The 26,235-nt window shown below is 44.7% G+C and overlaps 1 protein-coding gene across 4 annotated transcripts in view; it reads left to right on the top strand.

Moving 5' to 3' along the window:
* VIT (vitrin) overlaps positions 1 to 26,235 on the top strand; it is a 105,482-nt gene that overhangs the window by 49,276 nt on the left and 29,971 nt on the right. For 3 of the 4 annotated variants that reach the window (XM_012653836.1, XM_012653835.1, XM_012653834.1), the window contains exons 5-9: positions 3,444 to 3,577; positions 8,079 to 8,156; positions 15,357 to 15,548; positions 20,407 to 20,463; positions 21,648 to 21,713. In XM_012653836.1, coding sequence (XP_012509290.1) covers positions 3,444 to 3,577; positions 8,079 to 8,156; positions 15,357 to 15,548; positions 20,407 to 20,463; positions 21,648 to 21,713 — 527 coding nt within the window. The remainder of the gene's footprint in view (positions 1 to 3,443; positions 3,578 to 8,078; positions 8,157 to 15,356; positions 15,549 to 20,406; positions 20,464 to 21,647; positions 21,714 to 26,235) is intronic. The other variant, XM_012653837.1, reaches the window with a different exon arrangement.

Here is a 26,235-nt window from a genome sequence, read left to right as displayed (position 1 = left end):
CACATTGAGGATTAAAACTCATGTCCCCAGACTTCCAGCCTTGAACCCAGGTGACATATTTACATAAGCAGCAGCAAGTCCCAGCGCTGCTTAGTATACCAAGTGAGGACTCATAGTTGGCAAAGGCTTTATGGTGGAAGGAAACACTCCTGGGGAGAAAACAAGAAAGGCCAGGGCTCTGCAATCCCAGTGTCTGGGTTAGGGTGTAGGAACTTGGTGGAAAAAATACAGATGAGAGTAAAGGGACAGAGGAGAAGAGCTTGAATGTTTTGAAAACAACAAGATGTGCTGCTTGAGCAACTCAGTGTCATTACGGCTTCCTGGACCAGTGACGGGTAGAGTGGAAAAACTATTTGGAAAGAAGTGTCACTGTTCATGGGGAGGACGAATAGAAGTCTTCAGGGAAAGCAGATAGGAATTTTGGATGCTATCAGCTTTGTTTTTCACAAACAGAGCCAGCCTGTTTTCAGAAGGCAGGATAAGACAGAGAGAACAAGAGCAAAAAGTTCACTGGGGACCTACAACCAATGTCCTGCTAGAGTCCCCACAGTCAGAACTGGGACACTGCAGAGAGTATGCTTTGGTTTAGAAATTCAGATTAATGTGGATTAAAAGATTTAATATTCACATACTGTATCATGCTCAGAGGTCTTATTACAAGCAATTCCCTTGATTCTTTCAAACCAAAGGGATAATGAACACATTGAGGCATCATATTTTATCTCTGCTTTATCCCAAACGAACTCCTGTATTTAACGGGGGCCAAGTGCTGGGGACAGGAGGGATTTGTCTGAGATACAGCAATGAGAAGACCGTTTCCGTGTGGAGTACTCTTCACGCAGATCTCTGACCAGATGCCCCCCTTGGAATAGCAGCCATTCCAAACCTGACCTGGTGGTGAGCTGTCCCTTCTCTCTGAGCCAAGGAACTGGCCCTCAGCTTATCCCCGTCGCCTGGCACCAGGGTCAGGCAGGAGGACATCAAAGCCAGGCTCTGCACCATGTGGGGTGTCTGAGAAATGCAAAGAAGTGGAACTGGTTTTGCTCTTCCAGAAAATATATGTGAAGTGCCTACATCTGAGGGATATAAATGAGGTCACATTCACATAAACTCTCCAAATCACCATGGCTCTGAGCCCCCATCTGCCTCCTAAGTGGAGCCGCAGCTTCCCTCCTCCTGCAGTGTCTCCTGCACTGGCCCAGTCTCCCTCGCATTCTGCTTCCTCGCGCTGCTGGTGCCCGCTGAAGTTTACGGACCACTGACCTTCCCAGGATCTGCCCTGGAAATATCCACGTCCACCAGTTAGGCCTACCCACGAGATGAGGCTTCACTCTCTGCCCCAACAGGAGAATCTCATGAGAACACAAGAGTTCCCATCTCTACCTGTCCTAAAGTCGGGGTTTTCAGTCCTACACAACCCTCATAAGGGCTGGCAGTCACACGGTCTGGCTTGAGCATCCCCTCCCCGTTCTGTAAACAGGTTGAGGGAAGCTCGGCCTGGGGTGAGGGGGAGCCGGGGAGGTTTGGAGGGGGCCTTCCCTCACTGAGCGGCAGCTACAGTGCTTCAGACGTGCACGTGCACACAGCTCCCCTAAAACAGTTCACAGTAAGCCCAAAGACTGAATAGCATCTCCAGGGACAAGAAAAGGCTGAGGGTTATTTCCATTTTCCCCATAGGGGCACTTTTTTTTTTTTTTTTAAATAATTAGAATTTTCAGCCCGGACCAGTGGTGTGCTGGTAATGTTTAACAACCGGCCCTCCGATAGAGGGGGAGGGGATGGGCCTGATATGCCAATTCACACAGTGTAAATACCCCACCACGGTTGATTGCAAGCAACCAATGTCAAGTCAACCAGCTCACACAATCTCAAAAGCTTAACGATCGGCTCTCACAAGCCAGTATGATTGGAACCTACATACCACTGACAGACCTTCTTACAAGGAAAACAGGACACGCTGTCCTTTCCACAAGAAACTTTTCCATTTAGTTGGAAGACAAAATTAACTCCAGAAATTTTTAGGGACTAGTACAAGACAGAACAAAATCAGAGTGTAAGCTGTGAGAAGATTGTAAGGGAGGTAGAGGGTAGCAAAGTCGTGTCAGAATCTCTGTGGGGAAGGTGCTGGAAACTGGGCTGCCCCTTGACAGCGGTGCAGGCCTAGTTAGGCAGAGGTGGGAACCAGGTCTCCCGGAGTGAAACAGCAGCGTGATCAGAGCCGTAGGGGTGGGGATGGTGTGGGCTGTCAGGCAAGCTGAGACCAGCGCGCCTGCTGTTGGGAGAAGTGAGGTAACTCGGTCGTGGAGAGTCCCCAGAGAAGACAGGGCAGTGGCCTGGAGGTGAGAGTGCATTTGCATCTTCATGCTTTTAAACCCTGAGAGGCCAGCTGTAAGCAAGAGGAACAACCCCAGGATGAGGTAGGTCAGTTAGACCTGGGTTCAAATCCCTCTTGCAATTCACTGGTTACAAACTCTCGAGTGAGGCACTCAACCTCTCACAGCCCGTGTGAAGGAATGACCGGGAATAACAGTATTCCATCCACGCCACCGCTCAGAGGTTTGCTGGGAGGACCCAGTGAGATACCGTACGTGAGAATGATTTTAAAGCAATTAAGTGCTTTACATGTTGAGTATTATTACCACTTTCTTTCCTTCTGGGCCATTGGGAAGTTGAGTGTCGAAAGTTGTTGACTCACCCTAAGGTGGGAGGGCAGGAAATGGCATCTCTCTCATTCCTGCAGGGAAGGAAGGGTGTTGATGGGAACAAGTCAACATCTTTTTTTTTTTTTTTTTTAATCCCCCGTACCATAAATTACAGATACCCAAAGGAGCCATGGGGCAAGAAATGACGAGAAAAGTGCTATTCAGTAACCAGATGGAGCCCCTGCCTAACACAGGAGGAAAGATGTACATATGCCAGTCACCATCTCATCAGAATCCAAAACCTTGCAGAATCCTAGAAATTTAAGAAACCGTTTTCAGTCTTTTGAGGACTCTTTTTAATGAGTTTAATTCAACTGCACATCTTCCCTCCCTGACCCAAAATAAAAGCAATTTTTACTTTTAATAATTTCATACCACCGTTTGAAATAACTGGATTCATTCTGTGATGTTGCAAAACCAAATTGGAAATTGTCAAGAAAAAGGTTTTACTTAAAAGAACTAGCGGGAATGAGAAAATCAAAGAAAAGAGATTTGAGGCATGGTGGCAAAGAGAAATTCCTGAGTGACAGAACAACCAGGTCCCGTAAGACCTGGGAGTTCAGATGTAGGGCCCAGTGATAGAGGCCTTGTTCTTGGGTGTTGGGCCCCAGGTCAAGGTAAACTTTTCCTAATCTCGCTGCTTTCATATGTCTAAATAAAGATGGAGACTGGTTTGATAGCCTGTTGATCATGTCAAACAATTCTGTTCTTTCTTCAACAATTATTTTTTTCTCTTCATAGTGGGGTGCTGGATAATTCAGGAGGGAAAATACTTGTTCGGAAAGTGGCTGGACAGTCTGGTTATAAAGGGAGTTACTCCAACGGTGTGCAGTCACTATCCCTGCCGCGGTGGAGAGAATCCTTCATCGTCTCAGGTACGACCACACTCGGGAGAAACGGTGCCAGCCAAGGCTCTTGGGCTGACCCCACAGGATGACATGTGCTCTCGAGTGTGCTGTCAGTTTCTATTTATGGCCCACCTCATTTCGTAAAAATCTGAAGCATTAGTTTAGATAATTAGGATCATGAAACAATAAATTATATGATAGATCACTACAGAGTCAGGAAACATTTAAAAGGCTCTAATTGCTCATTTAAAATACACTGCAGCTATCTGTAAGTCCCATCACATTTTTAATTACATGAATTGTATTTACTAACTTGGGTTTTTGAGCTGGTCCTTTAGTACGGCCAAATATGCCTCATATCTAGAACCTCATTTCTTGAGATTTCTGGTAAATTAATGGATAGGGGCCCACGCTCTTAGAGCTACAATTCTATTTTAGAGTTCTAAATTGTTATTTAATTAATTGTTTCACTATTCAATCAGTTCTCCCTACCTAGATTTTGTAGATAATCATCTTCACTCTTCCCCCTCCTTTCAAAGAGGTGATGTCAATGAACTAATGATTAATGTGATTTCACAATGAAAAGACAATCAAGTATCTTTGTGCTATAATGACCTACCCTCACATTTTTTCATTTTTGTGAATTTCCTCAACCCACTTTAAGTTTTTTAAATTTACAGAAAAATTAAAAGAATAGTACAACGAATACCCATATTATCTTCACCTAGATTCACCAATTGTTACTATTTGCCACATTTGCTTTATTTTATTATCATTTATCTATACTTTGTTCTGAACTATGTGAAAAATAAGCTGCTTTATCCCTAATACTTTAGTACACATCTTGTAAGAAGAACATTTCCTTAAATAACAATAATACCAATACCATACCTAAAATGTTAACATTGACACAATGTTATATAATAAACAGTTATTTAATTATATCCAATTACCCCTAAAATATTCTTTATAATAATTTTTTTTGATCCACAATCTAATCAAAGATCATGAATTGCATTTAGTTGTCATGTCTATTTAATTTTCTTTAATCTAGAAATAACCCTACCACACTACCTTTTTTGGTCATGAATGGCACTGACATCTTTGAAGTCCAGACCCAGTGTCTAGTACTATATTCCAAAATCTGGACCAGAAGCTTTCTGTTTCCTCATGATTGGATTTAGCTGAAATATTTTTGACAAGAACACATAGTATCATGGCATATCCATTGTGTCATATTACAACAATCCTATCAAGAGGCATATAATGTCAATTTGTCCAACTGTTGGTGATGCTAAGTTTGATTACTTGGATAGTTTACCATATCTCTCCAGGCAAAGACATCTTGTAATTAATAAGCAATCTGTAGAGTGATATGTGAAACAGTTTGAGTAGCTTGTTCCTCCAACAGATTTTGTCCAATAATTTTAACACCCATTGCTGATCCTCACTATAGCAAATATTAGTAATTGCAAAGTTATAACCTTTCCAATTGTCATTTCTTCCACATTTATTAACTGGTATTCTTATATAAAGAAGAGTTTTCTTCCTCCACCCCCTGCACCTATTTTTCTAAGTGCACTATGGACTCAGCATTGTTTTAAAAAATACGATATGTTATAATTCATTATCATCATTATCCTTTTTGGTGCTCAAATTTTCTAAGATTGGCCAGTGGGAGTTTTTCAAGCTTTTGACATATCCACATTAGTGTTTGAGCACAACTCAATGTTCTAGGCTCACCTTATACTTACCCTACTCTGTACCTCAATCTCCCATTTTCTCTAAGAAGGTTCCATGGAATTTTAAACTAGATTCAAGTCAAGCTTCCTGGCCTCCCAACAAGATTAGGTGCCTTGGGACTGTCCTGAGAAAGAACCAACTATAGAAAGCCAACTGACACAGTGAAGAAAGAAATGTCTCATAATGTGGTAGGTCTTCCACTCTTGGTGATTTTCTAGCACCGCTAGGCACCCCATGCCTCAAGCCCCTGTTATCCTCTATCGGTAGAGTTGTAGCAAGACTACAAACAGACCTTTTAGTATTCTTCTCAACTCGAGCAGTCCCTATTTCCTTCTACCTGCCGAATTCTGCACATCTAGGGTTCAAATTAGACTAGTTTCTTTGTCAGATTGTGAAAGGGCATAAACCACTGCACTGTGGGTCTTTGCCTTACAATAAAGAATTCAAAACAGGTCCATATGGAAATGCTAAAACGTGTTCAGATAGAGAGAAATATAATCTCCACATAGATGTTCACCAAGTAGCTCCTGCCTAAATAAGGGCATTTCAACCTAAAGGGCTCAGTCTGCATGCAATCCAAGAATCTCAACAGAGGTTTAAAAGAAGAATTAGTTTCATGACAGGAGAGATATTTTGGGTTTTTTAAATGAAAAATCAATCTGCTGAGACTATTCCCTGTAAATCTCAGCTTCCATCTCCCCTCATTCCACACAGTGACATTTAACTGAAAATACTTTTTGCCAACGATAATAAACACTGGCGCTTCTGCAATGGTTAGGAAGCCTCTTCCGAAGGGGTGGGCTAGGAGAGCGTGCTGCAGCACAGGGACATTCACCGACTGGCAGCCAGGGAACTCTCCCTGTTACTCAGAGGTTCACAGCCAGCAAGTTTAACCGGACCATGTGAGAATCCTCTTCCAAAGGCTCAGACACCTCTGTGACCTTTTTCTAGGTTTTTATTTCTAATTTTCACATGTCCCTGTGCTCCTTTAATTAATTCACTTTGGCAGGCTGAGAAGGGAGCTGGAGAGGGGATGTGCCTTTTCGGTCAGCAAGGTCTTTGGAAAGTCCAGGGAGACGAAAGGTCCGTGAGGGACCCTCTAACACTGCCTGTTTATTCTTTGATCCACATTTCAGAAAACTGAGTTCATGCTCCTTTTCCTGCTGGATAGAAACAGAAAGAACCATAGAGTTTTGGATGTGAGAAGAATAGTAAATGGAGGGAGACAATGTCTCCGCATGGCTTTCTGTGGATAAAGTGTGGCCCATGGATATGGAGCCCTCATGGAGTCTGAAATAACCTCCATCATTGTCCATTCAGAGCAGGCCTGGACATGGGCCTTGACAGAATGTCAAGTTTTGTTCCCCAGGTGACTTTAACGAGGTGAAGTAACACGAATCAGCCCAAATATTTCGCCTCATCCACACTTTGAGTGGCATTTATAGGTAATACCAGAATAAATTTTTGCATCTCTATAGAGATACATAGTTCCAAAACATTTTAACTTTTTTTTCCCCATTAATTCCCTACAACTTTGTGTAGCAAGTAGGGCCCTATCATTATTCGTATTTTCTTAATGAAGAAAATGAGAGCTCAAACATTGAGGCAGTTAATTGAAGGTAAAATACAAACAGAAACCCAGATTTTCTTACTCCCAATCTCTGGTTCTTCCTGAGACCCTATTATTTTGTCTGCTTCGTGACCCTACAGTCCCTCGTGCCAACGGGATGTTGGTAAGATGATGCACTAGAACCCCTTCTACACCCCCAGGTTCTCCATGCAATACTGCCCACCACCTCCTCCACGGCACCCAGCCTGTAAAAGTACTCCCTCAGGTTGACGGCTGGATGCTTTCATTATTAGATGAGAATAACAGCTCCCAAGAGTATTTGAATTTTAACAGAGATAAAGGCGTTACGATATTCCTTCTCTAAACACATGTTTCCTGAGCACTTTAGTATATGCCAGAAAATAACCGCTTTAGGCACTGGAAATTCAACCGTTACCAAGTCAAACAAATTACTTGCCTTCAGAGGGCTTGCGACATTCCAGTGGCACTTTCTGTTTGCGGAACAAAACTCATACGGTGGAATTTCGGGCATCATTTCACGGCTGGAAGAAAGACTTTTGCAGGCGGCAGCCTTTTCCAGTTGTACCAGGCTTGGTGCCTGCTTACCAGATCGCCCGGTCACTTTTCTATTTTATGCCTGCACTGTTTCCCTGATAGGCGTTACCATCCCTCCTCCTTGCCTGGCATCTAAAGTATCTCTCTCTGCATGAGTAACAAATGGTTATTTTCAAGGCTGCTCTCTATTTACCTACTTTCAGGTTTCTCGACTACCACGAGATTCAAATGGATCCCTCAGGGTCTGTGAAAGGGAGAGGTAACCAGCCTAAGACCAGAGCACTCCGTCCTCTAAAAGGAGAGCACGTGGAACGTTTTCACATTCATCTACTGATACAATTAAACATTCCAAGCCACGTGTATGAAAACCTTAGCTTCCCTGCCACATCTTCATGAGCCAAAGCAGGGTTGCTAATGTTAAACCACTCTGAGGCATGGAGATTCGATTGTTTCCATTCCAATATTAATAAAACACAGGCTCCACAGGAAAACAAAATGCCACTTGACTTTCTCATTGTAATCGACAATTCAGCGTCAGGGAGACTGATTTTATTGAACTCAAGGGAAGTAAATTGGAAGGAGGGAATCAACTCATCAGTACAGAACCATCCAAAACCTCTAGCTCTAGAAATAAATCTTTTTTTTTTCCTTTTTTTGCAGAAAGTAAACCCCAAAAGGGTGTAACCTACCCATCGGCTCTTACATACTCATCGTCTAAAAGCCCAGCTGCCAAAGCAGGCAAGTGTTCGCGTGTGATTTAATCTAAACCTCCTGAGTTGGTAAACAGGCAATATTGTGTTTTAGGAGATAGTGTAGAAATTAACATCTTAACTGGTCAAGCTCCACTGATGTGATAATATTTTAACAGATGCCAGGAACATGGGCACAGAAACCAGTGGGATCAGAGGGCTGGCGCTGAAGAGTGAAGGCTTTATCTTTTTGTTTTCCCAATTCCAGGACTGTCTCTATATTTGTGTCATTTTCATTCAGGGTGACTGTTGCCTTGAATTTTATTATATTGTTACTTTAGAAGATGACATGATATTCTGTCTAGAAATGCTTCCTGGCAGCTACAAAGAGAAAGGCTATGTCTACTTAGGTATGAAATGCAGGGAAGCAAAGAGAACGCTGTGGCCTATGTGATAACAGCAAGCTGCTAATCGGAATGAGCCAGGCCAAGAGTACACTGTCTGTGGGGTTGCGCCAACCCAGCTTCCATGTCAACCACAAAAGAGGGTACAGGCAGACCTCAGGCCGAGAAAATACCTTTTCTCTAGGTTTCTGTGTTAAATCAAGAACTGTGTTATGCATTATCATGTCTTTGGAGGTGCTTTGACTTTCCATACAAACAGAAGCTGTGAGTAGCTTTATAATGGGATTTTGCATTGCTTCCAGATGGGCTAGCAGCTGACTCTGTTCAGGTTCTCTTCATGTACTTAAGGTGAACATGGTTTATGAATAGCAATAGAAGTAGCATTTATTGAGCATTTACTGTGTGCCAGGCACTGTTCCAGGAGCTTTACCTGATCATTGCATATGATCACCCCAGACTACCATCGGTATGCACCGTTGCCCTAATTGTTTGAGGAAAGTGCAGTGCAGAGGAGTTAAGTACCTTACCCTTTGTCAGACAGCTAGAAAGTCACAGACTTGAGAATCAAATCCAGACAGGCTGGCTCCAGAAACCCCTCTCTAAATCATTACCCTAGATTTTATGCTAATATAATAACAGTGCATATGAAAAGTCCCGATTTGAGGAGCCTTGCCATACAAATATGGAATGTTTCCTGTCTTTTCCCCCAATTACTGCTCCAACTGTACCTCTAATGACTTCTTAATGAGTCCAGTGGTCTAGAGCTATTTGTTTAGTTGCAAGGATACAGCTGTCCCCCACCCCTAGCCACAAACTGGCAGTGGGTACTGGTGCCTCATGGACCATTTCTGAGATAGCACCTGTCCCTTTCTGGCATGGGCACAGGGAAGAGGAATGGGTGGCAGAGGTCTCCTTAAGTGGCTGGCGTCTCTGTGGTTTCATTTAGCCCTGCGGCCTCTACTCATGGGATGATTTCTGAGCAGGTGATGTGTGTGGACATCCGGCACGAGGGGACAGTGTTCAGCTTTATCCCGGCTCCCTCTTGTTGGGCCAGAAGTCTATTCCCCCTTTGCTTTCTCCAAGTTAGGTAACTCACCCTCGGGCCCCGGGCAGCCTCTTCACACAAAGCCGTGGGAATGGCTGGGTCCTCTTTGGCCCCCTCTGGGGTCTGAGGAGAGCTGGATGGAGTGAGGTCACCATCGTCTTTCCATTCACTTCACCTGTGGCTGCTGAGCCCTGCTGGCCTGGGCCACGACAGCTGCACCCTCCCCTCTCAGAGATCCCTAGGGCAGAAGCAGTCCCCATGTTCAAGTAAAGCCCCCACATTCAGGGCCCACATGTCAGGCACCCCTTATTTTTTACCCTGAGGGGAAGGGCACTTCCAGACTCCCAAAATACTCCCCCAACACGCTCTGCAAGCTCCGCTCCTGCAGTGTGCAAGGTGGGTCTGTGGACAGACTGGGAGGGAATGAGATGCCCATCTCCCTCCTCGCAGGCCCCTGCGATCTTAATAACTGACTCTCTTGAAGCACCTTCACTTGGCTCGGAGAGGACAGAGCATGAAGGAAGGGAGGAAATATTCTCTTGCTCTGGACGCTGCTCTTCCTGAAAGATGGTTACTGACGCCTCCCCTTCTTCTGGCGCTTTCCTTCTGCTCCCTGGCCCCGGGTGAGGGGGGTGTTGGTGGTTGTGCAGGTTCTATTGGAATGGCCTCACCTGTGGCAAGTTCAGTTCAAGTACTCCTCGTTTAGAAAGGGGTACTTAGGCCCTTAAGGCTTCAGCTTTGGGCCTGAATCCGGACAACAGGCAGAGTCCCAGACAACCTCCTGTGACAGTAGCTACCTACAGAGCACTTTCTCTGTGCCAGGCACCTGCACTGCAGTCACACCAGGCAGAGTGCCAGGGTCTTCCCCTGTTTCACATGAGGACGCTGAGCCTAGACAGGTTTAGTAACTTGCCCATGGGCATAGTCCTAACCAGCCGCATAATACTCAAACTCTGATTGTATCGCCTTAAAGCAGGTAAAGGTGAAAGGAGAAGAGTGAAGGGGAGAGAAGCCATAGTCAAATGATGACTTAGAGTATAAAATCCATGTGGTTTCTATATCCTCTACAGCAGAGACCATTTCCAGAAGTATCTACCCCAAACACCATCAAGCCCCAGCAAGCACTTGTTTCAGATGCCCGAGTCATTGACATCCATGAGGATTAGGGGAGGGCCAAGGCACTTTTCTCCCAATTTGCTGCTACAGAAACATATAAATCAGCAAGAGCCATAGTTAAAACACCAGGCATTGCTGGTATAACTTGTCCCCTCTCCCAACCCATCTCAGCTTTTGATGGCAGCATCACTGGCCTTACTATCAACTCCTTATTTCTAGATCACACATGGTCGTCAGAGTCTGAAATATTAAGTTCACTCATTCATTCTTCATTCATTCATTCAATACCCATGTATTAAGCACTTCCCATGTGCCAGACCCCGAGCTAAACTATAAACATTCCAACATGAAAGGGATACTGGGAGTCTCACCCAGCCTCAAGATAGAGGAACCTCTTTCTTTAAAGTCACGATCCCACCATGGAGTAAATTCTCATGAATTCATATAAAAAATTCCAGTAAGAACCATAGAGGAGTGTCCCCCTTGTTGCCACTCTTCTTTAGATGATAAAATCTCTTCAAAAACTGGGGGAAGCAGAAGAGATGCAGGGCCAGCAGTTGCTCGGGGCTCAGCGTGCCCCTATAAGATGCTTCCTCGTCTCTCTGAGAATGTGAGTCAACAGGTAAATCAGACGAGGATGGCCCCCGACAGCACAACAACCTTCTTCCACGGGAAATTATCTCACTCGAAAAATAGAAGGCACCTTGACTTGCCCCGTGCAGCCCACACTGATGACAGACACTACCTGAGATTTAAATCTGTTCCCCGGGGCAGCTGTTATTTGGCTAGAGCCATGAGCCACTCTGGGCTAAATAAAAACAGGTAAGTGTTGGTGTGTAGACGTTCACCAAGAGACAGGAAAGTAGATCTTACTGGAGGTTGCTGAGCAAGAGCATCGGGAAAACACCCTACTGCTGTCCTTGGCTGTCAGCTAAGTCCCTCACGCTGGAAGAAAGTGAAGCCAAAGTTTATTGTAATAACTTCAACTTCCCAGGAACCTCCTGCCCTCCTGCCTATACCCACCAAAGCCACTCCCTCGCCCTCTCTTGAAAATAAAATGGCTTTGGCGACATCGCAAGAGACCTTGGGCCACCCTCTAATGGGGACCACATTCAGGAATCTTGAAGCTGCTCATGACCCACTTTATTCCCTTTTGTGGAAAAAAGCATGCATTTGTAATCAAACAAATGTGGGCCCAAATCTTGGCTCTGCTACCTATTGTGTGTGTGACCTTAAACACATTTCTTGACCTCTTGGAAAACCTGTTCCTTATCTTAAAAATAGGAATACTTAGGTGGATTTCCTGGATTGTGATTAGTATTTGATGTATGTGAAAGAGGCCATCGCAGTGTCTGGCACACAGTAGATGCTCAATGAATATAAGGTTCCTGCCCTTGTGTATAACCCTGAGTCACGAAGCGATAGGTTAGTGGTGGGAAAACCAAATCTTCCCCATCACTGTGACCTCCGAGCATTGCTGCTACACTAGCTTCAATCTCCTTCACTTCCCTCACTGACAGCACTGTTAGTATAGCATGAGAATAAATGTCAGCTACTTTCTCAAATGCCTGATGTGTGCGAAGCACTGCGTGGGCCCCGTATAGACACAATCTCTAATTAAGACAATGCCCCTGCCAAGCAGGAATGCCCATCCCCATTTTACAGCGAAGGCAGCCAGGCTCAGAAAGCTTTAGCAGCAAGGCCGGTGAAGGTGCAGCCCCAAGTCAGCCCAGCCCTGGCTATGGTTCTCAATTCAGACTTCCAAGGCCCACCTCAGGTCGAGTGAATCAGAATCTCTGCATTCTTAACACCCCACCATGATTCCAGCGATGAGCTGGTGGAGAAGGTCCGAGGCACCACCTGCTGCTGTGGAGAAGGCGGCTGTCTGAAGCTGTTCTTCACCATGTCCGAAAGAAGACTATGCTCACAGCCCAAGAGAAGTTTTGAAATCTTTCCCATGAAAATCTTTGAAAAAAGATCACACCTTTATGCATCTGAGACTGTATAAAGAAACTATTTTACAGATTTTATTCCAAGTTGCTCAAAAAGAACCTGGTTCCATGAAGAATTCTCTTTGGGTCAAATCAAGGGCATTATGTTCAGTAAGCAATTGGGAGTGCTTGGGGTAGGAGGGGTGATTTTCCTCTATCTCCCCTCTTAAAGACAGTTCTAATCCCTGAAGGACAGCAGGCAAAAACAACAGCCCATGGAAGCCCATGGAAACCCATGGAAACCCAGGGCCGTGCTGGTTGAATTTATGATGGGCATGAAAGCATCTGCATTATAATCAAGTGACAGAGGCTGCCCCGGGATATTTAACCTCTCTAGCAAATCAATATTAGCAAAGGCAGACTGAGGTCATCAGGAGCCTTGAAATTAGCCACTGGTGTGAGAAAAAGATCATTCAGATCTCCAGTATATATCAGATCTCCAGTTTAAGGTGGCAAAAATGTTCACTATTTACAAGTAGTTTTATTTTGAGGACGTTGCAGTTTAATGAATAATTTATGAGTAAAATGTATTGTCAGCTTATTTGCATATCTCTCTCCAAATTATTAATTATATCCTATTTCATAAAATATACAAGTGATTCTGTTAAATGGCTTTTCCCTAGATGAAGTAGATCAAACTGGGGCCTCCATCTCTCTAAAGAGGCATTAATGCCTGGTAGCGTTTACCGGAGGGTAAGACAGAGGAGCACTTTGGAGAAATTAGAAACTTCCCGACTACTCCTTAGGAAAGCTCAATCACTTTAAAGTGAGGGAATTGTCATAAATCAGGCAGATTCAGTTTTGCCCGAGGATGACTCGAAGACTGGCTCAAGGCCTGAGGCTGCTGCCAGCTCTTTAGTGATTTGTCTGGCACGGTCCACAGGCAGATTTAAAGGCAACCAACTGTTAGCAGGAAACAGGGCAAGTGAGAGATCTGCTTCCCACCTTGACCACTAACGCCTGCGAGAGCAGATGGAATGGCTGAATTCCAGCCCAATTCCAGGGCTGCTGTTTGCTGACCTGCTCTCCCTAGTCAATGCTGTGATTCCCGCAGAAGGTGGCAGAGTCAGGGTGGGGAGGAGAGCAGGTGCCAGTGCAGGGCAAACCCACCACGCGTTTGTCTGCATGGCTGGGCCAGGTCTGTGGTTCTGATGTGATTTTCCCAGGATTCTGTGCAACGTCAAAGAGGAAGTTGGATGGTTCCCACGAAGAGGGAAGCACCTTCTTATCTCAGATGTTATCCCTTTGGTCTGCTGTCCTGTGCAGAAAATGCATGAATCCTAAGCCGAGTTAAGGCTAGAGCTGAGATGCTATAGAAGGCTGCAAAATGCCCCTGAAAAGATATTCATGTCCTAATTCCTGGAACCTGTAAATGTTCCCTTATTTGGCAAAGAAAACCAAAACCAAAAACAATTGGTGGGGGTGCTTTGCTAATGTGATTAAATTAAGGATCTTGAGATGGGAAGATTATTCTGGATTATCTGGGTGGGTCCTAAATGCAATCACATGCATGTTTATAAAAGGAAGGCAGAGGGAGACTATTTCACACTCATGGAGGAGAAGGTCATGGGAAGATGGGACAGAAGAGGAATTGAGGGTCCTGGCCTTGAAGACCGAGGCAGCACGGCCACAAGCCAAGGAATGCCAGCAGCCAGCAGAAACTGCAAAACGCAAGAAACAGATTCCGCTCTAGAGGGAGTTCAGCGCCGCTGACACCTTGACTTTGGTCCAGTAATATTGATTTTGGACTTCTGGCCTCTAGAACTGTGAGAGAATACGTTTCTGTTGTTTTAAGCCACCAAGTTTGTGGCGGCTTGTTACAGCAGCCCCAGGAAGCTCATGCAGATGCACAGGTATGGGAGCTGGCATGCCACCAATGCGGCCCGGCAGGCACAAGCACCTGTGGGTGGTTGTTCCCTCCTGGGACTGAGGAGCTGCTCACTTTGGGGGCCACTGAGTGTCTCCCTCTGTCACAGACCCACAGTTCTCAAGATGATCCCGAGGCCAGTGAGTAGCCACTCCCTTGCTCTAAGCCTTCAGAGATGCTCTCAGGGCATTAGAGCACTAATAAAGTGAAATAAGCTTTACAGAGAGGCAACTACAGAGGCGTTTAAATCTGTGGATGCAACCTAAATCATCGCACATGGATGAACAGCACAGTAGAGAAGGAGAATCTAGACGACCTTTACCATCTAGTTAGTTCCATTACCCTATTTTACAGATGAGGAAACTGGGGCCAAGAGGAGTTAGTTGACTAGTCATGAACCAACCTAAACTAGAACATCAAGAATGCATTCTCTAAGAATAAGTTATAGAAAGCTCCCAAAGCACCTTCTATTTCAAGGCCAACGCTACTTGAAACAGAAAAAAAAAAAAAGTCCATGAACCATTAATTCAGCAATTAATCATGTTCTGCCTTGTCTATATTCTATGTTGCTATAGTTTTGAACTTTCATTTAATTGTTTTATTATTATTTAATCTTTGGTTTGTTGATTGGCTTATTGCTCTGAGTTTATATAATACATTCCTTTAGGCAAGAATTGTGGGCCCTTTGTGTGGATGTCACCCTCCACAGCGGCTAGCACAGGTCTTTCCTCATAGCTAGTGTTCAATAAACATATATTTTATTTCTAGTCCTGTAGGAGCCAAAAGGCTATTTTGTGGACATGGGTCTAATTCCACTTTCTTACAGGTGAGACCACAAAAGCTTATGAGAGACCCTCTGTTCCAGGGACAACCGCACAGCCAGTCACTCTGATGCAAGTTCTGGCTGTCACCACAGCCGAGGCCACCCACACCACCTTGCCAAAGCCATCCCCATCCACAGCTTCTACCACCAGCAGCCCCAGACCACAGCCCATGGGCCACAGGAGCCGGGAGATGGGTCAGTAGGTGGACCGTGTGTTGCTGTGCGCTGGGAAAGTGGGAGATGGGGTTTTGGAGTAACGGCTCTGTCTGAACCCCTATACGCGGTGCCCCTCTCCCAGCTTTTGAGCTGGGTGAATGGGGAACACCCGAGACCTCGGCCAGGGTATGTGGTTGTGTCCTTCCAGATTCAAGGGAGGATACAGATTCAAAAATAGGACGGCTGTTACCATACATTTGAAGGTGGGATATTAAGTAAAACTTTCCCATTGCAAAATCCTCATTTCACCAAAAGCTCAGTTGAAGGGATAGTAGGTTTCTATGTAAACACTGTTGGGTGTTTGTTTTTTGGTTTTTTTGGTTATTGTTGTTGTTTCTTAAGTGACAAATGGCACACACCTGGAAGTCTTCAAATATTAAAAACAAACAAAACTAAAAGAGTCTCTTTAGGAAAAGTCAGATAGCTAAAATTTTTGTTTCTTTTCAAATTGCTTTTGTCTTACCACTTTTATCTATTCCTTAAATCATGTTTAAGGTTTTCCTAAGGTCAAGTTTAAGGAATTCATCTCGGCACTACATCAAACAGAGCCTTAAGAGCTCCTCTGATAATCCAATCTCGAGTTTCTGCACAGGCTTTGTGTCTATGCCACCCTGGGCTGACCAACACCTATCTCGTTTCTAAAGGTTGGAGCTGGAGCACCAACGCTGCCCCTGCAACTCCTTCTGAATATTTCCCACCGGGTGCCACTTCTTCCTCCAGCCTCACCTCCAGCTTCCTGTCACTACTGCCACACAGCGGCCCTGCCCCCTCACACAGTGAAGCCCAGCTATATGTCTGTCCATGTTTTACTGTATTTAAATGTGAATCAGCACTTTCAATGGCCTAGATACTTTTCGCAATGGCTTGCAAATATCAGCCTATTGACTCCTTCATAACAACCCTATGAAGTAGATTTATTACTTCTAATTTGAATAATTCACTGTGTTAATGAGGGTACCAAGAAGTGGGGTAGCGAAGAAACTGGCCCCTCCACACAGCTGGGAAGGAGCAAATCTGGAATTCAAACTCCAGCAGCCTGGCTCTCCTCTGACCCTTACAGGGGGGCATTCCTGCCAACAAATGAACACCGCAGGCCTGGGCAGAGCACACCTCAGTCAGCATGGCTGGGTGGCAAGATTAGAGGGTGCTCGACCCAGCCAACTTCTTCTGTGATCAATAATAAATAACAGAATGCATGAAGTCCATACCTGCCCTGTGCCTGGCACACTGATGCATTATTTTATTTAATCTTCCCAACCACTCTCTGAAACTGGGATTATTATGATTCCATTTTACAGACGACTCATGGAAAAAGCTGTGTTATAAAGTCCTGAAATAAAAATGCCATAAAAATAATTTTTGAGGTTCTGAAATGCATCAAACACTCCCCCACCATCCTATTCTTGTTTAACTCAGATGAATATTAACGGAGGCACACACTACCTGAGAGCAGAAGAGAAATGATTAGTTAGCAAGGATGCTGGGCGGAGAGGGTTACCAGGGGTCCCCTAGCCAGAATTGTTTTTTTTAAATTTCAGGTTCTTGACTTTAGGTTCCTTGATTCTTTCAAAGATTTTTGAGTATCTAAGTTGTTTGTCTCCTTAGAGAACATCAATTTCTTACATAACACGTATAATTAAACATGTGGCATATTTATTTGGCTGCACTGAGAGCTTGGAAACCTGGTTGCAAGTTGGGCTCTGCTGGTGGAAAACCTCAAGAAACCTGAAGTAGTGGTTCCCAGCCTGGCAAAGCCTCATTATTCCTGGCTTGGGGACAGGGGCTTTGGACAACAGCCTCCTTGCCCATCAGTGTTCCTTCTTCATCCTTGTCCAGCACCCGCTCCCATGCTGACCCGCAGACTGCTAGACAAATCCCTGGGGCAAGCGCTCCGGGCAGAACGCACTGTAATTGCCAAATTGGGGAGAGAGGAAGGACTTTTTAAAAATTGTACCACCTACTCAAAGGATTTTCTGTAAGCATAAAAAGACATGAAATTTGATGTTTAAATGCCTATGTCTTTTTTCAATAATGGTTTTATTGAGATATTTTTCACATACCATACAATTTGCCTATGTACGATTCAATAGGTTTTAGTATATTTATAGAGTTGTATGGCCATCACCACAATCCTTTCTAGCACATTTTCATCACCCCCAAAAGAAACGCCATACCCATGAACAGTCACTCACCATTTCCCCTAACACCCCACCTCCCCAGCCCTGGGGAACCACCAGTCCACTTTCATGAGTGCCTATCTTCATGTATGGCTATAGATATTCGCTGTGATATTTTAGCCCAACTATATTAACTAATATTTAGCGTTTAGATAACTTCTTTTTTCTTCAAATGAACTAAAAATAAGAGAGCAACTCTCCTTATACTGCTGGCAAGTGAGTTGCTGTTATTGCATTTATTAAGGGTGTTTTTATGTTTTCTCTTACATATGTGACTTTAGGCAAATGATTCCAGAAGTGGTTGTGGACAGGGTATTCACGTAAAAACTAATTCATTTATTCATTCAACAAATATTAATTCAATGCCTACTATGTGTCAGGCACTGCTCTAGGATCTGAGCTACAGCAGTGGACACATCCCACCAAGATCCCTGTAGCAGGTCACTTCAGTTTAGGACACCTGAAAAGTGTGCACCCAGAACAGGAGCTACCTGTGTTTGGGGTCTAAGCGTCCTTTTTGGTGTACAGTGAGGTAAAGAGCTGCTTCTCGGACAGCACATAGGACCTTGGGGAGAGTTCAGTGGAGAGTAGAAACTAGGTAGTGGGAGGAGACAGGGGCTCCCCCGGCCCATGCAGAGGAGCTGATGCAGGTGGAAGGACTCCAAGGAACAGGGGGCTGGACACCACCGCCCCATTATGGCCCCTTAACTGACCCATGAATGTGCAAACCAAGACAGAAAGGAGCAATTCAAGGCTGGGGCTAAGGGAGCCAAGACTTCTCCCAGGGGTAGGAGTGAGGCTGTTCTTTCTGGGAGCAGTGGATCTAGAGATAGGCTTAGGAAAGTGTTCTGGAAAAGATGGAAAATCCCTCCAGGCCCACCATAGGGCTAGCTGAATCTACCACAGGCTTTGCAGGTGGAGCGGCTGCGCCCTCCTTTGTCTTCCTAGTCAGGTTCATTTCAGGAAGTGCCATGGTGGCCTCAGCTGATCTAGATCAAAAGCGTCCACAACCAGGGTAGACCTGGGAGGGGAAGAAGAGCGCCGCCCAGTGGCAAGGCATGGCGATGACTGAGATGTTCACCTGTCTTCTCCGGGTCCCCATCCCTGGCCACAGGCAGCTAAGGGGGAGGAAGTGCAAAACTGGAGGCAGGAAGAGACACCAGCATCTGCCCATTCCCTCCACATGCAATTTCCCTTCTCACCAACATTTACCTCACCTGTGAAAGTTTATCTTCCTTAAGGTGTCTGGAGGTGGCTTTCCTTAAAACCCAGTCTTACAAAGTAAGGTTCTTACATGGTAAGAAAAAGCCAAAAATTCCAAAAGAAAAATGGGGAAAGGTCAGGACCAGGCAAGCCACAGTAGAAGAACTACAAATGACCAATATATATTCTTTGAAAAGATGTTCAGCTTCACCAGGAATCACATAAGTGCAAATTCTCAAGATGCCATTTCTCACCAGTGCACACTGGGAATTGATAACACAGTTTTGGCAAGAGTGTGGAGAAATGACCCAGAATTCACACTTAGAGGAATATATCCTAAGGTAACTATCAGTCAAGGGCAAAAAGAAGCATGAACCCAGACGTTGTTCGTAGTAAAAACGAACGAGTTGATGGTCCATCATTAGAAGAACAGTTCAAGAAGTTACTATATAGCTATTAATATATTGATGAATATGTGCACTCGCCGACATGAGAAGATTGGCTTGTGGCAGGTTATTCAGTCAAAGAAGCAGGTTACAAAATAGCAAGGGTACCAATCTCCTTTTGTAACTGTGTGTTGTATATGACAACATATGTGTAGAGAAAGGGATACAACTCTATAGACCAAAATTGTCTACCAGTAACTGCTGGAGAGAGGATAGTTACTGATTGCTTGCTATGCTTAGTATATAATTTTTTTACAGTAGTAAGCCCGTGTTATATGTATAATTAGAAAATATACTTTTGATTTTGTGTCAAATAATTGGAACAAAGACGAAAACAGTCGAAAGCTTCAGATACATCCAGTTCTAAGAGAAATTGATATTTTCCCATGATATTAATATCTTTTCTCGTCCCCTCCACGACAATTGGTTCTTTCCCTTAGCTGGTTTTTATGTTTCCTCCATCCCCCATTTCTCCCCATCTTCCTTTTAAAACCTTGTTTCAGAGAAATTTCCCAATAAATAATGAATGTTGAAGTGCATTTGATTCTCTCTCGGAGTAATTAAAGAGAACCCATTGTGTGCCTCTAAACACGACTGAAAGCTAAAGCTGTCTGCATCGACACCATGTTAACACAGCTTAAACAGATTGTTAAATGTTAAGTGACATTTCTATGGAAAGATTACTTTAACCTCCCCATGAGTGGCACAGTTGAGGAGAATTATTGTAAGAATAATCGAATGTAAAGAAATATGGCACTTTAGTAAAAGATACTTTGATAATTGTGAAATACAAGGGTTATTATTACCTGGAATTTTTAGTCAGTGTTTTAAGTTAAATCCATTTTATTTTTCCATTTCAATGCTTCCTCCAGGGCAGGTTCAGACCAAGCAAGGACAAAGCTTTACCTTGGTTCTGACTGACCTTGGCAATGTCTTGCTAGGTTGGATCATGGAAAGAATGAGAAAAGTTCAATTAAAATTCATGCCCTGACCAGTTGAATGTTCTTACAGATCTATGGTCTACCCCTACCTACACAAGCAGCCAAAACAGGCCCGGAGCCAATCCAGGTGAGAACTTGAACTCCCTTTCTAGCTACTGATGAAAGTTAAGCTTGTTTACATGGGGTTCACCTTTCCAAATCCTTGCCATTTGATTTGGATTTGGACAGAGAGCATCAAACCAGTTAGGACAACAGATACCACTCAGGGTCCAGTTTGAAGGAAATTTGTATGAAAAGTAAGGAAGTCACTAAGTAAGCAAAGCATTTACCTACTTTCCTTTCCCTTGAGGTGACTTTTATGGAGCTTGTGATAGAAATTCCTGAGGATTCAGTAACCAGGCTTTTATAAACCTGAAAAGGGATATTCTCTGAGGTCTATTCTTGAGGAACTAGCATAAAAGAGTGAGGGAATTTTTATCATCTCCCAGGAAAGGGCTTTTTTTTTTTCCTTGCTTGAGTACTTCTATAATTCAGGAGCTAGAAATACATTGTCTTGCCCCCAGGAATCCACCTATGAATTCTGACTCCCCTGGCGGTCTTCACTTCTATGTACCCCTTAGCAGTTTGGCCTAAGGACTGGGAATCTAGCAAATTCTTCTCTCTGTGGTGCTGTTGAGGCCTGCAGAGATGAGAGAGGAAAATGAGGCAGGGTTCCATGTTTTCTACAAACTCTGCTCAGGGCCAGGTCCGTGAGCTGATAGACTTGGTGGAAGTTTACTATTCCCTTTAAAGCTGACGGCACTAGGATCAGAGGTCAGGACCTGCAATAGGAGGTGTCGGGTCTTCCTCCTGCTGGGGGCTACTCCTCTGCCCTCCACAGGTTCTTAGAAACTGTAGGTTGTTTTGCTTTGAAACCGCATAGGAGCAGGGGCTCCATGGGGTCCCCTGGTCAGGGCGAGCAGCTTCCATGGAAGCTCACAATTGCACCTTTGCCAATGTACACGCCGTTGTCCTAGACAGAAGGGCTTCAGAATCAGAACAGTGGGCAGGGCAAGGACTCCAAGGCCATCTTAGGCCTCAACAAGCCCATGGGACCGTTCAGGAGGCCAAGCCACAGGGCACTCTTTCCGCCTTCCCCTTGGCCAGGATTTCTGCCTACTTTACAATCCCCGAAAGTAGAGCCAACCACAGAGAGTTCGGCAGACTTCCAAGGAAAATCTGAGCTAGGGTCACTTTGAACAGGGACGAAACAAGGGCAGGAAGCAGTCTGCTGGCATATGGAAATCAGCTGACCCTGTGTGATCCCCTCAGGTGTCCAAAGGCAGGATTCTTCAGGAGCTGCCTTCCAGAAGCCTGTCGAAGCGGACGTCAGCCTGGGTAAGCTGCCCTCTGCCTACCATCCCTGCTCCCTGGGAATCTGCTCTGAGGCACCTGCAGACACACAGACCTCCACACACACTTGTGTTTGGCCTCTGCAGCTCAACTCCAGGTCTCCGGAGTTTGGGGGCATGCCAAATTATTTGAACCTCAAGAAAATGTCTCTTTGATCTGTCTGTTCTCAGTGTGTCTGAGAGAAAATCTCTGTCAACTCAGATGCCCAAGGGCTGTCATGACTTTGCATGCCCTTGAGAGATTCCCTAACTAAGCGGCCTACCCCCACCCAGTCCTTCCCTGGAGTGGCCTCTGGGGTAAAGTGCAAATAGCCAGACACACCATATGAACCACACATGGCACAGGAGGTGGCTGGAAGGAGACACATTACCCTTCTTTATCTCCAGTTTTCATACTACCTGACAACATTAGGCTTGTTCCAAGGTTGTATCTGCTGAAAACATTTGGCGTCAGTCCCTTTTTTCTAACCTTACTGGCCTCCAGTTCTACAGCTCTGGGAGGCTCTGTTCTCCATGCTCCTTCATGCCCCAGTCATTATGGGGGCGGGGGGTGGGGGAGGGCTCCGTGACCCACACAGGTGTTCCTAGTTCCCTTTTTGCCCTCAAATCCTGCCCATTCTGCTGCTCCTCACCATCATCCCTGCAACTTTGCTCTGAGAGCCTCAGACCCTCCCACAAACCCTCAGTGCGTCCTTGCCTTGGAGGATTCTCCCAGCCCGCAGGTGCCCAGACCACACTAGTTATGAAGCCCCACTGTGGCTCCTGCAGGGGGAGCACGCCGTTCACACAGCCTGAGTAAAGGCAGGTAAGACCATCTGGGGTTCTTAGATACCCTTGAACCAGTTCTCCCCTCAGGTACAGTCATGTGTCTCCGGCAAGTCGCTCAGCTGCTTCAGCTATAAAATCATCACATCATGGAATTGGAAAGAATTGTATAAAGTACATCTTGTCTAATTTCTCACCTAAAAATGGACCCCTTATGGTGTGCCAGACAGAGGCTTTTACCCTATATCAGATCATTTCAAGTGGTAGGGAATTTCCCAGCTGCTTCGTTTGATGGGCAGCGGTATTAGACATATTAATAACTATCCAGAACTTCACCTCATCACTCCTAATTTGTCTAAACCAGTGGTTCTCAAAGTGTGGTCCGAGGACCCTGCTTTGAGGGATTCTTCAAAGTTCTCCCTTCTCTGACTACCTGTCTGCATGAGGACAGATTTTCTCCATAATACTTAACAAAAACAATGTATCACAACAGATTGACTGTAGAAGCTGACATCAGATTCCAGATGTCTTATATAATATTATGACAGACATCGAACAAATTTGCCACCCTTGTTACTGAACTCTTTTTGTTTTAAAAGTTATTTTTCATTTAACAATGACATTTGTGTTAAAATATAATAGTTCTATTACTTTTAAATGAATGAATAGTAAATACATTTCTAGTTAATATTTTGTTGCATACAAGAGAATGCATAGTTGTAATTTCTAAATGATAAAAATCAACAGATATAACCTACACAAACAAAAGCTCTTTAGGTTCTGCAATAATTTGTAAGAGCAATAAGAGGCTGAGACTCTTTGAGAGGCTCAAATATATGAAGCTAGACTTCACGTCTTCCTATATGTCTCATCTTTTCCAGGGTAAACTTCTCCAATCCCCAGAATAGGTCCTTACATGACGTGACAATACACCCTCTAGCTAAACTACAGACTATTAACGATTCATAGAACAGGGACCCCGAGCAGAACACAGTGCTACAAGGGTTTTGTGCCAGGGAATTGCCTCTCTTGTCCTAAATACTCTGCCTCCACTAAAACATCCCAAGGTCCACTTGGGGGATGCCTTGTCTCACCATTGGCTTACCTCCTGCTGAGCTTGCAGTAACGAAAGTTATTGCAAGATTTTATCTCTTTTACTTCTGTAGAAGCAGGTCACCCCAATCCTGTCTATGTGCAGTTGAGTTTTTGATCCCAAGGTGGAATATCACATCTATCTCCATTAAATGCTCCCTTAGTTTAGTCTGTTGCAGTTTTTCCAACTCTTAATTCTGTCATTTAATGTGTTAATTCTCCTTCTGATCTTTGTATCATCTGTGTAATTGATAAATGTGCCACCTTTCTCCATTCCTGTCACTGATAAAAATACATCACGTGGGACCACCGACTCCTGTGATCCCCACTAAACACCTCTATTGTGTTTAGATCAGCGCATTAACAGGCACAAGCAGCTACATATGGACCTAATGATGTCGGGCTCAACTTTTCATCCTCTCCTGCCCAGGACACCAGGCTTATTATGACCCAGGAGTAATGCCTTCTGCCCACAGATACAACTTTGTACATCCCTAATTTAAGCCATCACTCTCACTGCAGGGGAACTGTTATTTAATTTTAACAAATATTTATTGAGTATACTATATGTCAGACACTGTATATGTTAGAACTACAAAGCGGAATCAAATATTTTCAAATGCTAGGATTCTGCTGCTGGAAATTCTGCCTTCACAGGCCCCACTCTCTGCCCCTGAAGAGCCATCACTGCCTCCTATACAGGGGGCCCCCACAGCCAGACCCCTGCCCCTTCTCCCAGGGCCCTCTGAGTCAGGGCAGGCTGCCCCTGCTGTATTCCTGGGGGAGGTAAGGTGGTGAGCTCCTGATGAATCAGGTTAGAACTCGGTGACTTTTCCTCAGAGCCATCCTCATGCTGGTTGGCTTCATGGTACCATGAACTCTGTGTGAGTCAAATAAGCTTCACTGGCCTGGAAACTCTAACCATGGAGTTAATGTTGTTTCCATGAGAAAAGGCGGTCAGGTTCTAAACAAATACCGCACACCAAGCCTTGAAGGGCAACCCACTTATAAACCTGGGACTGTGATGCTTCACAGTGACAGCTCGTGCCCAGGACCCCAGACTGTCCGCAGCCTTCTCTGAAAGTCCTTCTGTGACGACTGTCAGCATGCCAATACCTTCGGCACGGCTGCTGCGCCCCGCTCTCTCCTCACTTCAGTGCAGCAAGAGGAAGCTCTCCAAGGAGGCCCCACAGGCCTGCTGCCCTTCAGACTGCCACTTCCTCCTAAAAACCGCACCCCGGGGAGTCACTGGGGAGAAACCAAGATGCCGAATGGCCACCTGAGCTCTGTCTTACAAAACTTGAGAGCCCTAAGGGCCATATGTCGCAGCTGCCACTTAGATTCCATGGTGGTGACTTCCAGATGTGCAGGAGCACAGAAGGAGCTGTAACCAGCATAAATACCATCGCCAGGGTTTTAGGAGCAGAGATGGCTCTGGGCACTCTGAAGACTCAGCTACATGGGCATGAGTTACAGTGGCTGTGCCAGGCCTTCCTCTTCAGTGGCCTAACCAAGTGCCCGGAGATGCGGGCACGACGATGTCTATGGCTTACCTCGATGATGTGACAAACAGATGGTGGTTACATGCGGGCTCCCGGGCCGGACTGCCTGGGCGTAACGTTCTGCTCTGCCGCTCCCTGTGCATCAGTTTCCTCACCTGTAAAATGGAGTCATAGTTGTGCCTAACTCACAGGGTTATTGTGACTTAACACGTATAAAGTGCTTAGTCAGTGCCTGTCACTGAGCAAGCACTCAATAAATGTTGACAGATTCTATATTTTTACCATGGAAATCGTTTAGAACCAATACTTCTCTTAGACCTTGCTGTATCTGTGAGGTGACCAAGCAAGGATTATCACAAAAATAATTCCCTGTCTTTTTAAGAGTGACTTACACTTTTCAGAATGATTTTATACATACTTACGTCCTCTGAGTCCCCTCTGTGTGAGGCAGGGCAGGGAAAGTCCTTATGACCTCAGCTCGACACTGAAAAAAACTGTAGGTGAACTGTAGAGAAGGGAGGTGAGCCCCTGAGACCCCCAGCTAGTCTTTGGTAGACCCAGGGTGGGTCTTCTGACTTCTTTTTTTCCCTAATACCACCCTTGATGCCAGAATACAGATGTTCTTAAAATGTTCTCCTTGATGCCAGAATACAAATGTTCTTACAAATTTACTTCTCATTACTACCAAGTCCAAAAAACACCAAGTCTCAGCTGTCCAAATATTTTTCAGCCCTCAGCTTTTGGATGAATGTAATTTGGTTCAAACTTGTCCCAAACAAAATGAAAGTGGCATTAATAGAAGGTCAGGCTTCCAGGCTTCCACAGGCTTGAAGATCCCTGATGTTGGGGAACTGTTTTTTTTCTGATAAAGTGATAGAGCACCCAGCATTCTAATCTTCATGACATTCAAGGGTGCTTGGTCAAAAAACAAAAAAAAAGAAAGAAAAAGAAAAAGGAAAGAAAGAAAAGAAAAAAAAAGAAAAGAAAAAGAAGAAAGTAGCCTTGGGCAAAAATTGAGAGAAGCCACCAGACATTTAAGGAAAAGAACAAAGTGCATATTTTCACCAGTAGGTGGCGATAGAGTAATAAGACTAAAGAAGCAGAATGTTTCAAACATAAATCATAAATATTTTAAATGTAGAGACCATC

This window comes from Propithecus coquereli, unplaced genomic scaffold (assembly GCF_000956105.1).
Source record: "Propithecus coquereli isolate 6110/MARCELLA unplaced genomic scaffold, Pcoq_1.0 Scaffold43, whole genome shotgun sequence".
Taxonomy (NCBI): Eukaryota; Metazoa; Chordata; class Mammalia; order Primates; family Indriidae; genus Propithecus; species Propithecus coquereli.
The sequence above is the reverse complement of the archived record's forward strand: the minus strand, read 5'-3'. Positions and strand labels throughout refer to the sequence as shown.